This window comes from Microtus oregoni, unplaced genomic scaffold, assembly GCF_018167655.1.
Source record: "Microtus oregoni isolate MIOR12 unplaced genomic scaffold, Mior012 000004F_ref0000308, whole genome shotgun sequence".
Classification (NCBI taxonomy): domain Eukaryota; kingdom Metazoa; phylum Chordata; class Mammalia; order Rodentia; family Cricetidae; genus Microtus; species Microtus oregoni.
Window position 1 is genome coordinate 3,482,014 of NW_024543063.1, and position 15,850 is coordinate 3,497,863.

General features: G+C 51.1%; 1 protein-coding gene across 1 annotated transcript; it reads right to left on the minus strand.

Annotated features, from left to right (window-relative positions):
• Window positions 1-2,058: 2,058 nt before the first annotated feature.
• LOC121447082 (calpain-10) lies at window positions 2,059-15,608 on the minus strand. Its single transcript, XM_041650123.1, has 12 exons — window positions 15,017-15,608; window positions 11,725-11,856; window positions 9,901-10,097; window positions 8,794-9,011; window positions 6,709-6,850; window positions 5,598-5,764; window positions 5,140-5,402; window positions 4,206-4,408; window positions 3,801-4,062; window positions 2,897-3,096; window positions 2,695-2,740; window positions 2,059-2,429 (listed from the first exon to the last, which is right to left on the minus strand). The coding sequence occupies exons 1-12, from the start codon at window positions 15,155-15,157 to the stop codon at window positions 2,400-2,402; spliced, it is 2,001 nt and encodes a 666-aa protein (XP_041506057.1). The 5' UTR covers window positions 15,158-15,608; the 3' UTR covers window positions 2,059-2,399.
• Window positions 15,609-15,850: the final 242 nt, after the last annotated feature.

A 15,850-nucleotide genomic window follows, 5' to 3' on the forward strand; every position in this document is an offset into this window, starting at 1 on the left:
GCTAGCTCAGGGAGCAGTTGGAGGGGAACCCCTGGGAAGGCCCGCTGTGGCAATACAGGTCTTTAGGGTGGATCTTACATTTGAGGCAGCCTTGCCCAGGTGACAGAGCTGGCTGGAACCCCAAGGTCAAGCATTTCAGCCCCATGAGGAACATTCAGTCAGGCCTTCATCCTTCTAAAGACCTTAAATTTGAGACTGGGGCTGCCCAAGTGTCTCAAAGAGAGTTCTGTTTCTACCCAAACGAGCTGCCCTAATCCCATTCTGCTGTGTACTTCTCAAAAAAAAAAAAAAGTGACAATTTAGGCTGTGGAACTGGATTACCCGTTACCCACAAAGAGCAAGGGTTCATAATAGATAATGAGGAGACAGCAGGGCCTAACCAGAGTGATTGTCCTATCTAATCCAATTGCTATTTTCTGCTGCTGAATAACGTGTACATGAAGAGGGGAGTGTCTAGTGACACTCCTAGAACAGCACATTGTCTAGGTGACGCTGAATAAGGTGAGCATGGACGGGGATGAGATGGACTCAGCACACTGTCTAGGTGACGTTGAATAAGGTGAGCATGGACGGGGATGTGATGGACTCAGCACACTGTACAGGTGCCGCTGAATAAGGTGAGCATGGACGGGGATGAGATGGACTCAGCACACTGTCTAGGTTGAATAAGGTGAGCATGGACGGGGATGAGATGGACTCAGCACACTGTCTAGGTGACGTTGAATAAGGTGAGCATGGATGGGGATGAGATGGACTCAGCACACTGTCTAGGTTGAATAAGGTGAGCATGGACGGGGATGAGATGGACTCAGCACACTGTCTAGGTTGAATAAGGTGAGCATGGACAGGGATGAGATGGACTCAGCACACTGTCTAGGTTGAATAAGGTGAGCATGGATGGGGATGAGATGGACTCAGCACACTGTCTAGGTTGAATAAGGTGAGCATGGATGGGGATGTGATGGACTCAGCACACTGTCTAGATTGAATAAGGTGAGCATGGACGGGGATGAGATGGACTCAGCACACTGTCTAGGTGACGTTGAATAAGGTGAGCATGGACGGGGATGAAATGGACTCAGCACACTGTCTAGGTTGAATAAGGTGAGCATGGACGGGGATGAGATGGATTCAGCACACTGTCTAGGTGCAGACTAAAGAGGGGTTCCTGGGACGACACGGATGGCTGTGGAGGGAGCAGTTGTTGGCGGCTGCTGTCCAGCTTTATCGAAGCCCTCAAGTGTTACTTTTAAAGGAAAGACCAGGTCTTTTGCTGCCAAGCCCTCGGGCCTACTCCCACCCTAGTTAAGCTAGTCCTGCAGGCCAGGTGATTGTGGAAATAGCAAGGACGGTGGGATCCAATTCTAAAGAAGACAAGTGAGGTGAAAGACCTTGTCAATAAGAGTGGCACCGAAAATAGCTGCCTGAGGAAGTTATGGTTTATCAACAGGGGCGATGTAGAGGGCCACAAGTCAGACATTTGACCAAGCAAATCAATTAAGGATGAAGAAGGAAGCACCTCGATACAGTCCAAAGACCTGGCCCACAAGAGGACACTTGTTGTCCACATCAATATGATCAGAAGTCCCCCCACCAACAGAAATTCTGGACCTCTCCTCCATGGCTGGGTACTAGGCAGGTAGGCTGTTCAGGTATCCAACAGGCCTGTGGGTATGACCTATGTTGACGAAGCCTGCCATAGTAGGCCACAAGAGTGGCAGTTTGCAACAGTCCAGCAAAGATTAGCTTGTGCAAGTCCAGGAGGCACACTCATCGCAGCCATCCCAACCCCAATTATCTAACTGGGACTGACTTAAGGAAGTGATCAATACCCTTAGCACATCACTGGAATTGAGTATCACACAGGCACAGATCGCAGCTCAGGAAGGCCAAAGTAGGATGCTAAAACTATGCCGAAATCTTTCACTTTCAATTCCCTACCTCCTCCAGAGCCCATGCTGCCTGCCCTCACCCCCTGGCACCTCCCAGTTGTGCAGCCGACTACTAGGATGCTAATTTGACCTTGGGCTTTGTGAAACAAGACCAATTCATAAATTACTCATGTTTATTTATAAAGTCATTCCTAAAAATATTTCAAGTAATAAATAGTTTTCAATATTTGTCACCAGCTGCCTGCCTGGTGTAAGGCTCCTGACATCAAGAAGGGCGTGAGGGTTCTGCAGAGCCTTTCCTGGCAGGCCTGGGCACCTGGAATCTCCTGGTCTTCGCTGAGGAATGAAGATGTCACTTGGGAGTCCTAGTCCACTACAGCACCCACTGGACTCCGAGATGTCTTCTATCTAGGACAAAGCACCCTACTTTCTTCTCCAGATCCACAGGCAGCCCTAGGCTCACAGCTGGCTGGAGATGTGCCTACATGCTGAGTCAGGGAGCAGCAGTCAGGCTTTCATTACTGCCATGAAGGAGACCTGCAGGGAGAGAAGGTAAGGTTGGGCCCTGTCCTCTGCTCCCCACTGTCCTTCTAAATACCTGAGAATAAGACTCAGTCTCAGCTCCCAAATCCCTGAAAGCTCTGCCTTGTGACTCTTTATGAGGGGGTCACAGCATTTTATATGTCAGATAGAGGCCACTTGCAGCAAGGCTACTGGGAGGAGGATGAGGGAATTAAGATCCCAGACCACCAAGGAGACATAGGTAGGTGAACCAAGCTAGGCAAGGGTACTGCATACAAACCTCCTGGAGTAGCTGGCCCAGCATCTCCTGGCTGTGAATGGACTGCCTGTGGAGAGAATGTCAGGTCAGCCCCTAAGGCTGCCCTACACACCTCCCACCAGACCCAGGCCCTATCCCAGGCTTAGACCAGCAAGGAGCCCCAAAGCCCATAGGAGACTCACATGGAAGAAAGCGCTACAGTGCTGAGGACCTGGAGTCCTACCTGTCTATTCTGGTTGCTATGGTCACTGTGAAGGTACCCTCTGTATCTGGCAGGTAGGTGGAGGGCACAACCCTGTAGGTCCCCACTGACAGGAGGCAGAGGCGGCTCACTTCCTGGGCATAGCGATGTGGTACACAGCTTAGCAACGGCTCCTGAAGCAGCAGGGAACATGCACTCTGGTTCTCACCATCCGCGGGAACCTGGGGCAACAGTGCAATCAGCATGAAGGCCTACACAGGATGGCATGATGTGCTCTCCCTCTGAATGGTACCAGCTGAGGGCCTAGCACCCAGGGTCAGCTGGAGTAGCTGAAGCTCTCAGTCCTCGAGCTGTTTATTAAACCCCTTTGCCAGGACAAAAGCCATGGAGCCATGCCACATCTGCCAGAGGCCCCGTCAGAGTTCCAGGTGGCCTGACTCAGGACTCCAAGAGTTCAGCTTGTTGTGATGTACTGACACCCTCAACAGAACCTTCTTAATGCAAAGTTCCTTTTCTTTCCTCCCCATGTCACCTGCAATCCAGGCATGCATGCTTCCACTCACTACAACGAATCCTGATGCAGCCCAACACACACTTAGCCAATGCTCACTGGGAAATGAGGCCCCAAAATGAACAAAGCCTCATAGGAGGGAAGCCTCATTATTGCCATCATGGAATCTGTAGCCTATGACCCCGGATCTCTAGCATATTCCCTCTCTCTCCTCCCATTTCTCCAACTCAAACTAAGTGTGTTCCCTGGTCTGGTTTCAGAGCCAGGGGAACTGCGCCAGACAACCCCAGCAAATATGGACTCTGAACTTCCAAGTGAGTCTTTCTTGAGGCCAGTCAGCTGGACTAACAGGCTCAAATGACAGAATCCAGCCCCTGTGTCACAGCAGCTGGCCTCTCCTGGAACCTGGCTCACCTGAAAGATGTGGAAACCAATGGGGTGAAGCTGGCTGTCACTGAGTCGGCAGTGTTGGTGTAGGGTGATGCGGATATAGCGGGGACCAGAACCCTCAGGAACGGAGAAGGGGAGGCAGGGATTGCAGGGGTAAGAGGCAAAGTTCCTGCTGCCCCCGGCTGTCTGGCCAGCTCTCCAGCAGCCCCGCAGCTGCACAGTCTCCCACTCGCCTGCAGGCAGGGCTGTTCCAGGTGATGAAGCCTTGGTGGCCAGCCTGACAGCACTGATGGGAAGACAAGCACAGAAGGCAATGGCAGCCTTGTCCAGAGGAACCTGCCCAAGTCCTACCCTCACACCGAGTGCACCCCTGCTCCTTGCCAGGCCTCAGCCCAGCTGAAGGAAGCCCAGCTAGCACTGGCTCCTCACCTGAGGGAGATTTTCCCAGTGGAGAAGACTCGCAGCAGGAACTGCCCTGACACATCCTTCAAGAAGGTGCTAGGGACGGCCAGGTAGTAGCCTGGGGAGAGCTCACAGCGCAAGTGGACCTCGCGGTCATAGGCATGGCATGCAGTACCAGCTACCGGGGGTGAAGACAGGACTCTGGGCAAGCTGACCTTCCGCTTCTCTACCTGCATGATCGGACACAGGAGACTCTAAGGAGACTCACATTAATACACTGGGCCTCTGCCTCACTGCTCCTCACCACTCAGGCAATGAATGCTCCCAGGAGACAGCCCATAATATCCACCTTTTTAAGCCAGGGCTCAAAATACTCAGGGCTTCCCTCAAAGGTGCATAACAGACAAATCTAGTACTATGTTCAAAATGGCCCATGGCCAGTGCAGCCTGGGGAATGCTGGAGAAGGTACTTTCCAGCAACTTTTTTACAGGAGGAAACGACCATGAGGTAGGTCACACTTGTAAAGGAACAATGAACAAAAGGTAGCCACTGAGTAAGCAAGTGGCAGCTCCTCAGTGACCCATTCTAGGAAACAGATACTAGTTCACAGAACCGACCAAACAATGTGTGTCTGAGACCGACAATAAAACAACCCTGCACACGTATAGGTTGTAAGGGAGGAGCCAGGGGAAGGTAGCTAGGCTGGAGTACACAAGGCAAGCAGCAGCCCTAGTATAATGGGAAACTTCCTTCAGGGAAGATGGGATTGTAGTCATCAGGCTAGCCTCCACCTCAGGGGTAGGATGGGCAGGCTTCGAATCAGTTGCATCAGCTGCCTCTGCCAGTACATCAGAGGTGCCTGTGGCCAGAGGACATGGGAAAAGGACAGGTGCTGCTAGGGACCCAGGCCTCCAATATGGCTGCCTGCCTTTCCATCATGAGGCCAGTAGATGGAGTTACCTTCCAGATGTGCAGGCCCACAGCCTGGTAGTCCTTGCCGGGGAGAGTCACTGGCGCACGACCGGCACCCACCAGTGCCCGGGTCTGGCCCTTGAAGCACCTCCGGGGTCTCTGAAGGACAGCCACACACACTTCACTGGGTTCCAAAAGCCGTAACCAGAACTTGGGGTTGCAGGGAAAGCAACTGTTGTTCCGGCAGCCTCCAGCTGACTGCCCTATGACCCAGGCGCCAGGCAGTGCCCGTGTGTGACACAGCACCTTCTCTAGTGGGAGAGCACACGAGTCAGCTGTGACAGGACCTTGCTGGCTAGGCTACATCCACAGGCCAAGGCAAGCACAAACGTGGCAGGCAGCCCACCCTCTAAGGATCCCATCTGTTCCCCTTCTCCAGGTCCTCAGTCCATGAGGCAGAAAGGGCTGTACCCAGTCGCTGGTGTGCCAGCCTGTGAGGGTCCTACCTGTGTAGAGACTCTGTAGGTGGCCAGCCTCTGTAACGGGGTAGCCAACAGTGACCTCGTCAAATTCCCTGAGGAACTCCTCTTCCTCCACCCAGAATTCTCCTTCCTGGAGTTGTGCCAGCATCTCAGAAGCCTCAGCTGGCTCTACCTGGTTCCACCCTTCACCCCTGCAGAAAATCTCATTTCAGTACAGTTCAAGGTGGAACATCAACAGACAAACAGGGAAGTGGGACCCTGGGGGGTGGAGAGTCCCAAGTTCCTGCCAAACCCTGGATAGCCAGCTGCACAGGACTCCCTTGCTAGAAGTGATCTATAGAAAGTGCCTTCTCTGTGCTGACTGTCCATCAGAACCCCTCTTTCCCGGGGGGACCCCACGTCTGGGAACTTGCCTTCTTAAGGCCCTCACACCTGAGTCCAGCCTCTGGACCAGTCCGGTCTCTGAAGGAGCTGTCACTTGAGTAGAGTGCTACCCTGCTTAGCAGCAGCACCAGACCCAGCCTGGGCGCAGAGGGGAGTTGGGATCCAAGAGCCTTAGACCTCTCAGGCCTCAAGGGGATTCTGGCTTAGTTGGGTCTTAAAACTGAGCTGAGGACTTTATCTGAGGGCCACCCTCAAAGCCATACTCACCAAAACCCCAGGCCAGGCATTCACTATCCTATGGGTACCCAAGATAAAGCATCATAAAATAAACAAACAAACAAACAAACAAACAAACAAACTGTAGGACCCCAGTCTTCCAAGACCTAGACAAAGCAAGGGGGTGCAGACAGGTGCTGGGTAAGCTCTGCCATAAGAAAGCAAGCACTGCTGGGCGGTGGTGGCACACGCCTTTAATCCTAGCACTCGGGAGGCAGAGGCAGGCGGATCTCTGTGAGTTCGAGGCCAGCCTGGTCTACAAGAGCTAGTTCCAGGACAGGAACCAAAAAAGCTACGGAGAAACCCTGTCTCGAAAATAAAAAAAAAAAAAAAAAAAAAAAAAAAGAAAGAAAGAAAGAAAGCACTATCCTGGCAGCTGGATATGAGCACAAACCAGGCCAGATGGGCACTGCGGCATAACTGCCCTCAGAGCATCAACCCCTCCTCACACATGCAGCCCCCACCTGGTACTCACCCCTCTCTCCAGAGGCCCTGCCAACAACGTCGGCCCCAAGGGTTGTGAATTCGCAACAGGAGGATATCCTGGCCAGTCCGACTCCATAGCTCCCGCAGATCTGAGATGATGAAGGCATGGAACTCCCCGAGCTCCCTGGCACCTGTGGGACCAGGTCAGTCATGTGCAGGGCTAGCATTACCAGGCCCCAAACTGGATAGGACAAATAGATCCTTGCTTTCTTGCCTGTGGGAGATGGTCTCCACAGAGTTAAGGAGCTCTGTTCCTAAACACAGGCCAGCTACGTGCTGTGTTCACTGGCATTCTGTGCCAGGAAAGGCCAACAGCTGGGCCCTGGCTCACTGCCACCAAGGACTGTTGCTTCACACAATACTCCTTCCACTGGGTCTCAATTTTCACCACGTGTGCCAGTGCAGAGCCAGCTATCAAGTATGAAACCATTATTGTCACCGACATACCTAAGATAATCAATGGCTAAAAGAAGCCTCCCCTAGGCAAAGCCAGATGGAGAAGGAACACGTGAACCAGAAGTCAACATTGAGGACTTGAGGCCAAAAGGAATTCTACCTGGCCAGAGACCACAAAACAAAGGGCCCTTATGTGAAAGATAAGAAGTGCTATTCCAGGGAGGGTGGCAGCCAGAGAAGGCAGGAGGACTGTGACCATAGCTCTACTCCCAAAGGCTCTGCAGCTATCATTCTTGGTGTCCCTCTCAACCCCAGCCCTTCAGGCTTCAGGAGCCCCAGCAGCTCTTTGCCAGGGAAAGGGGTTCCCCAAAACCAGAAGTGTCAAGAATCAGCCATCCCACTCAGAGTCACCCAGCATCAACAGTTCCAAGGAGCTGATGGTCAAGGAGGGAGGTTTAGGGAGCCAGCGTGAGCCACAGTGAACACACACCCTGCTGAGGGGATCCCAGCCTTGCCAACTCTTCCCTGTTGGACTGGCCAGGGTGATTACCAACAAGTTTTGGGTTATTTTGATAGTCATACTTAATTATTTATTTGTGTATACATGTGTGTATGTGAGGGAGTATGTGCATATACACATGTGTACAGGTCAAAGATAGCCTTGGCGTTGTTCCTCAGGAGCTGCCCACCTTATTTTTTGAGACAGAGTCTCTCACTGGGACCTGGAGCTCACGGACTCAACTAGGCTGGATGGACACCAAGCCCCAGGCATCCTCCTGTCTCCACCTCCTCAGAGTTGGAATTCTAAGTATCCATCGGCATGCCTGGCCTTTGACCTGGGTGCTGAATATCCAACTGCAGTCCTCAGGCCGTGCAGCAAGCACCTGACTAACTGAGCTATCTCCTAGCACCTGAGGTCCCGATTCTTAAACCAGTTATAGAAAATGCTCTGAAATGTGAATAGTAAATTATAAAGGTGTTCACTATAGTATTATTATTATCAGAAAATCTAGTCGGGCAATATACTGCCAGCGGTCTCAACATTTGTGCATCAGAGGCAGGAGACCTACTTTAGTTCTAAGCAAGCATGATTCCCCCAAAAACAAAACAACAACAAAACAAAAAAGGATCTGAACTATCCAACGTTGCTGGAAGGATCAAGAAAATCACAGCAAGCCCAGCAATGGAGGAAGATACTCCAAAGTTTCCATAATAACATAGAAAGTGGTATACGACAAAAAAAAAAAAAGACAAGGTTGTATACACAGGAGAAAACTCAAAAAGGGTACTAAAGAGTTGCAAGGGGCTTACAGTAGTTTTATTTGGGTGACCTTTTCTTTCTTCTTATTTTTCTATACAAACTTTCCTTCATGAACCTAAATATGTAAGTACGATAGAAAATGGCTTTGGACTTTGGTTGGCTGGTCACCAGCTGGTCAGGGAGGATGGCGTGGTCAGCTTAGACACTGTTCCTGCTACTGCGCCTAAGCTGTCTAGGAGCAACAGGGGATATAAATTAGCTCCTGCCTTGCTCTAGATGAAAGAACTTCTCTAGACGGTCACCTCTCTCTAAAGGAGGGACAATAGACACACACAAACCCAAGACAGCCCTCTTGGGGACAGACTTCCTTCTCTATAACAAGCTCATGGTGAAAAAAGTTGTGGCCACAGGCTGTACCTGCTCTGGGGCTGAGTACAGAGCAGCTGATCAGACACTGGTCCTTCAGGCGGAGCAGCTGCCGACAAGTCCTTTGCTCTCGGCCACTGGGTCTGTCCTGCTGGCCACTGGCTCCCACTATGTCTTTCAGGCTCCACCTTTCTGCCAGGCTTCCAGTGAGATCCACCAGGGCATCTGCCACCTGCCCTGCCCACAGGTGCTCATAGGATCCATGGACCCTGGAAATCACAAGCATAGGAGGTATATAATATAAGCCTTTCTACTGGGGGCTTCCTGCTGCTTCTATTCCCACAATCCATCACATCTCCAAAGCACCTTCCAGCCACCCTTTCACTGCACCTGGATTGCTCCTCTGCTTCGTATCACATCTTCACTCATCTATTAATGTCAAATCTGCTATGGCCCTACTGTTCTCTGCCCAGGTTCAGACCCATTCTTCTCTAGTGTGAGCAGCAAAGGACAAGACAAGGGGCCATAGAGGCTCCATCTCTGAAGCTCAAACTCCACTGCCCCAATATCGATATTCTGCTAGCCCTGAGTACCTCTGCTCAGACACCTGCCCATTAGCCAGCCTCCATCAGACACCTGCCCATTAGCCAGCCTCCCTCAGACACCTGCCCATTAGCCAGCCTCCCTCAGACACCTGCCCATTAGCCAGCCTCCCTCAGACACCTGCCCATTAGCCAGCCTCCCTCAGAAGCCTAACACTATGTAGGAGGGACAGCTTTTAACTGGGGACTGCAGTGAGAGCAGGACTGTGATAAGCAAGTGTTGCTCCACACCAGGCTCCTGACTCCCCTAAAACTGGCAACGAACCACTTGTCCTGAATGTTCAGAAACATACATGGAGGCATCTTTGTGCTGGGACTGAGGAATGAGGAGGACCTCTCAGCAGAGTGCTGGGAAATATGGGAAGAGTGAGCAGGGAGGGGAAACCATAGTCCAAAAAGCAGAGTGTCCATGCCAAGACCCACAGGACTGGCTGCCAGACCCTGAGGACTGCATAGTGCTCTGTAGCCCAGGGAAGAGGAGATGGGCCTCTGGGGACAGTCTGACTACTGATGCCACCCAGCCTGGCTGGCCCTGCCACTTCTATACCATACGTACTTAGCATATGCCTTTTCCAGTAAGGGAAGCCAGAAAACATCCTCTCTCTGGCACCGGGAGAAGCAGAGTCTCCCAGCAAGGCAAGGCAGACGGTCATCTATGGTCACCTCCTCCCAGTGTCCAAACTGCCAAATTCGACAGGTGAAGAAACCGCGATACTTCTGGTCAGACCAGCTTGGCTGTCCCGGAGGGAAAACCTAACGTGCACAAGGAGAGGCCAAACACACAGTATGAGATCAGCTTTGGTGAGCTCCTGAGCATCCCAACAGAAGCACTGCAGACATCTGATGGGCCAGTTGAGGGACCACCATCACCTGTGCTCCTCAGCACCCCAATGGAACACTGCAGAACCTGATAGGCCAGCTGAGGGACCACTAAACACCTGTGCTCCTCAGCACCCCAACGAAGCACTGCAGACACCTGACGGGCCAGCTGAGGGACCACCAAACACCTGTGTTCCTCAGCATCCCAACAGAAGCACTGCAGACATCTGATGGGCCAGCTGAGGGACCACCATCACCTGTGCTCCTCAGCACCCCAATAGAACACTGCAGAACCTGACGGGCCAGCTGAGGGACCACCAACACCTGTGCTCCTCAGCATCCCAACAATGTGGCCTCACAGAAGCACTGCAGACACCTCAGAGATGAGGATCATTGTGCGCCTCAGTATCCTAAGAGTGGCTTCAACAGAAGCCCTACATGAGCACCCACTCAGAGTAAAGGGCTCGGCTCAGTTGGTTGCCAGGTCTATATGGCCATGTCACAACAAACTCAACCAGTGAACACAAAATCCAGATTTTCACATAAATAACTCAAGTCCCCAAAGCTTACAGCTAACCACGTTTACTGCCCCAAATAAGCACTTGACCTGAATTCAAAGCTTTGGCTGGCAGTAACTCAATCTTTTTTTTTTTTTTTTTTTTTTTTTTTGAGACAAGGTTTCTCTGTGTAGCCCTGCTATCCTGGAACTTGCTCTGTACACCAGGCTGGTTTTAAACTCAAGAAACCCACCTGCCTCTGCCTCCTGAGTGCTGGGGTTAAAAGTATGCACCACCACACCCCGATTCTGTAACCCAGTTCTCAACAGACCTGGCTGTAACAGGTAGCCATAAGCCTAGCAGCCCTTCCTGCTTCTCAAAGCCATGTGCCCCAAACTGGCCAGTCACTGGCTAGGCAAAAGCAGGCTCTGCACCTAGGGAGACGTAGTGTGGTGCTGGCTCCAACACTCAGGAGCAGAGGAAATACGGTAACAAAGGCATCAGCATCCTTTCACAGGAAAGTTAGATGTCAGTAAGGCTTTGAGAAGAGTTAACAACAGTGATGAGCTTAGCCCAGGACACAAGAGAAGCCATAAACGGGTTACTTACCTCAATACTGTTGCCTTAACTGAAAACCCTGAACAATGAGCCAACCTAAAGCAGGCAGCTCTGTAAGGAAGAAAACCCACAATGCCTTTCTTATGGAGTCTGCCAGTATCAGAAGACAACTCCAATGACCTTTTCCCTATTGGTATTTAAAGCCTACATATGAAAAAATAAAGAAATAAATCCAGTAAAGAAAATAAATTCCAAACCAGAGACACAGATACTTCTGCTGACCTTGTTTCACCTGCCAGCTTGGCCTGTTTTTGTGTCCCGAATGTGTGGGTGATTCCATACTGGTGAACAGGACACACTTGGGTCACCGTCTTGGTGCCCTAACCTTCCCTCCACCCATGCTGCACAGTCACAAATGTGCTGCAGCAAGCCCTGCTATTGGAAGAACTTCCTGTCCTGTGCAGGCAGAAGGACTCAAGTTGGGAGAAGCCTAAGGTGGCCCATACCTGGTCCAGGAGGTGTTGACTCTTCTGCAGGGCAGCACAGGCACACAGGAACCAGCAATCCCCCAACAGCCCTTGCTTCACCTGTCCTTCCCATGGGTTATCTGGAAACAGCTGAGGTGTGGCACAGATTTCCTGAAAGCAAGGCATCCAGTTACTTCGCCTGCGGCTACTCTTTCTTTAAGCTAAGAGTAGAACACGTGAATCCAAGGCAAGCTATGGAGGCGCTTTCTGATTATCTAAGCTTCTGGCCCAAAAGGGAAGGGGAAGCTACCCTCCGTCACCCCTACCCTCTAGTACCTCCTTGGCTACAATTCTCCTACAAATATCTCTACATACTTTCCTTATCTGCAAGACCTCAATTCTGGATGACCCTTTTTGAAACAGCTAAGTTTAGAAACTAGCTCTACTTCATAAATTCATGGTGACAAATATCAAACGGGTGCTCTACACTGCTAGAAAGTCTACTGTGTTAAAGTCTACAAAGGAAATTTCCCACATCCACAGACAATTGCATATCTTCCCCTTTTGTCTCTCAAAACATCCTCATCCCCTTTGCCCACACACCTGAGCTACCAACCTGTCCTCCTACTTCCCAGAAGCCACTGGGCATCCACCCTCTGCTACCTTGGAGCTGGACTTGTACTGCTATACCCTCTCCTTCTGTATGTTCAGGCATTCCACTCCTGGGGCAGACCACACCAGCATGCTAACAGGACAGAATTAATATCTAGCAGCACTGAATTCCCTTTCTAGGCTCCCTTCAATGACAGCTTCTGAGAGAAACTGCCAACCCTTTTGTCCTTGCCCTTCACTCTCATCAAAGTCTGCTCTTGCTCCTCAGTCAATCATGTCCCCAAACTGCCTCAATTTCACCTTTGTGATGTCAAATTTAATGGCCATGTCCTATCATTTAGTAATTTTCAGAACAGCTGGCTGGCCCCCGACTCTCAAGCGCATGGAAGCTCCCATCAGCTTCTATGATGTCTGTCACATGCACCTCTGGTAGTCTCCCTCACCGCCTGCGGCATCTCACCTGTTGCTGACTACCTGCTAGGGTGCTCACTTGCACACTTATACACGAAGACTTAAGACTAAGTCTCAAGACCCTTGCTCTACCCCTATGCCAGGTACTGAGTGGCTCTCCCAAGCTGGACCACAAACCATCTATCCCATCTATCATACCCTTCTTGATCTTCTGCCCCATCTACCCGACACCTCCACCTGAACAAGGGAGGCCAATCTGGCTGCTGAGGACCACCACCCACCTATCATTCTGGTCAGGAATCAAGAAGTCATTCTTGTTTTCATCTATCTATACAAATTATGCCTGTTTGCTTGTGACACAGTATGAGTATGGAGGCCAGAGGCCAACTTATTGGAGTGGGTTCTCTTCTTCCCATCATGTGGGCCCAGGGATCAAACCTAGCTCATTAGTCTTGGCAGTAAATGACTATCGGCTGAGCTGTTTCATGGCCCAAGAACCCACTCTTGATTCCTACTTTGACATTTACTTAAGCAGGCGCTCCTTCCAAAGCATTCTCAGAGCTGCCTACTGCAAAGCCCCCTCCACCCAGCTGTCAGGCCAATCTGAACACTGAGATCAACTTCCAGCACTACTAAAAGGGCAGCCTGCGTTCTAGCACTGATGACCATCTCCCTCCCAGGAGTGAGCTTCTTTCTTAATGTTCTTTTTCTGTCTTGTTTACTACTGTTGGTACAATCATAAAGAGGGATACACTCACATGGCTACACTATAAAAAACAGAAAGATATTATCCCTGTGTCCTAGCCACTAAAGAGCAAGTTTCTTAAAACATTCCAGCACACTTACTCCTTAACTGAAAACCCTTCACAGGTCTCTCATGGCACTGGAAATTCATATATTAGTTTGTACTTGATGTGCACGAGTGTTTTGCTTGACTCTATCATTTATTGCTTTCAGAGGCCAGAGGAGACTGTTGGATTCCTCGGGACTGGACTTACAAATGGTTATGAGCCAACACGTAAAACCCATTTTTTATGTTATTAAAAACAACAACAACAACAAATCTAAAACCTGAAACTCTCAGCGTGCCCCCCCCCAAAAAAAACAGGATGCTTATCAACATCATTGAGTCAGGCAGTACAGCCTATAGAAGGGATGGCATCCATCCAGTTGTCATGGATACAGTAGCACTATATCCATGTGGGCCAGACTGTTCTCTGGGCAGTCTTGTTTAGCAAATAAGCCACATCTAAAAACACCAACTAAAACCACGAGGCCTGGGCATCCATTTTAGCTGCACGAAGTCCCAAAAAACATCTACCACAGTTCTCTGAGGTCATGAGAGGGCGACACTGCTGTGAGGTGCAGATCCGTGTGGACACAGTAAGTGACCAACACTGATGAAGGCTGGGGAGAATCAGGAAAGTGGGGCTGTGCCTGCTACAATGACGAGGTGTTCTGCCAGTTCTTATGCAGCTCCACCTTCAGCTTCTGGATCAATCAAATGATTTGCTCCTGAAAGTTAAATTGTGCAGTTGAATACATCTGCAATAAATTGATCAGTCGATCCAGCATCTGCTGGCTGGGGACTAGAACTTTCATATCTATTTATAATACATAGTTCTACCTGCCTGTACCATTTAAGGGAGTAATGAGAAGAACAGCAGCCCCTTAGATTTTCCCAGTGTAGTTAAACACAACCATGCCCCTGTTCTGTGCCACCTCTTGGTGTTCATACCCCAACGCCAGGAGCTACTAAAAGAAATGTAAGCAAAGTACAAAGCCAAGAAAGATCTGTCGGGGCTGGAGAGGTGGCTCAGCGGTTAAGAGAACTGGTTGCTCTTCCCAGAGGACCTGGGTTCAATTCCCAGAATCCGCATGGCAGCTCACAACTGTCTGTAACTGCAGTTCCAGTTCCGACGTCCTCACACAGACATGAATACAGGTAAAATACCAATGCACACTTTAAAAAGGAAGAAGGATTTGTTAAAGTATGTAGGTGGTGGGATCTGGAATTACTGCTTCTAATATTCATATTAAAACAACTCCCTTATTACCTGACTTTGGGTCGTACTATATTTTGGTACAAATACTCCAAAACAAAATCTAAAAGACAAACCATCAGACTGCTTCCAACCTCCTGAATTGGAGCTACCTCATCTCAACCCTCAGGGTCTGCTAGCACATCCTTCTGAGTGGGCTTGAGGAACTACCAGAGCAGGCAGCGGCGGGTCCTGCTAACCCCAGAGCCCCACCTCTGCGGGAAACTTATATGCAACACCCGCCCAGGCGAGAAAACCGGATGCACCTGGGGCCGTCTCCAAGTGATGTCCTCCCGAAACTGGGCCAGAGGTGTGGACAAGTTGAAAAAGAGCGAGGAGTCCGAGGCGGGGAATGCGGCGTCCCGGAAGAGCTCCCGCGCCGGCGTCTCGGCCCGCACCGCCCGCATCTTCGGCGCCCTGGGCTCCCATCTGCTGCCTGTGGACTCGGTCGTCGCCCGGGAGCGTGTGTGCGTGACCGTCGCTGCAAACTTGGTCAGCTTAGCCCGCGAGACCCACTAGTGCTGACCCGCCCGGCACCACAGGCTCCGTTGTCCAGGTAACCCAACTACAGCCAACCAGGCGCCCTGCTCAGGTCATGTGACACAGCTGCCTAATCGCGCACGCGCTGCGCCTCAGCTCCAAGTCCAGGGGGGCGGGACTCGCAGGGTCTGCTCTCGCGTTAGCTCTGTCTTTCTGCTTCTTTCGCGGCGGCGCTACTCTGATAGAGCTTTATGTCTTATTCTCGAGACGGCGCAGCTGCAGTCGCTTGAACTCGAGGCCTAGGAGACCACAGGAAACTGAAAAGACGCTTTGGTTCAGGGCGCTTTGCCAGCTACCTACCCCAGCACGCAGCGCGATCCCAGCGTACTACACTGATCACAGGAGCCGCCCACTTCCCAGCGTGCGTTGCTCTTTCCGGTGTCAGGCGGGAACTTGGCAAACCGCAGGTTTCCTTCCTGGGTTCTGAAAGAACCCGTGAGGACCTGGCTCGGGAAGGCCCATTGTTCCTCCTCCGGGGCCGACCTGGTGTTTGTGCCGTGGTGGTTGTGTTCTGGGGAGACAGGGGTGTCACCGGGGTTGAGACTGGCCCAGCTTGAGTG

What these genes read in the sequence shown, in the direction of transcription:
- LOC121447082 (XM_041650123.1), bottom strand. Translation starts at nt 15,157, where the DNA reads ATGCGGGCGGTGCGGGCCGAGACGCCGGCGCGGGAGCTCTTCCGGGAC. An exon ending in CAGGGCCTCTGGAGAGAGGG is followed by an intron (nt 5,765 to 6,708) that starts GTGAGTACCAGG and finishes GATTTTCTGCAG; the next exon opens with GGGTGAAGGGTGGAACCAGG. An exon ending in TGGGCCTGCACATCTGGAAG is followed by an intron (nt 4,409 to 5,139) that starts GTAACTCCATCT and finishes CCGATCATGCAG; the next exon opens with GTAGAGAAGCGGAAGGTCAG.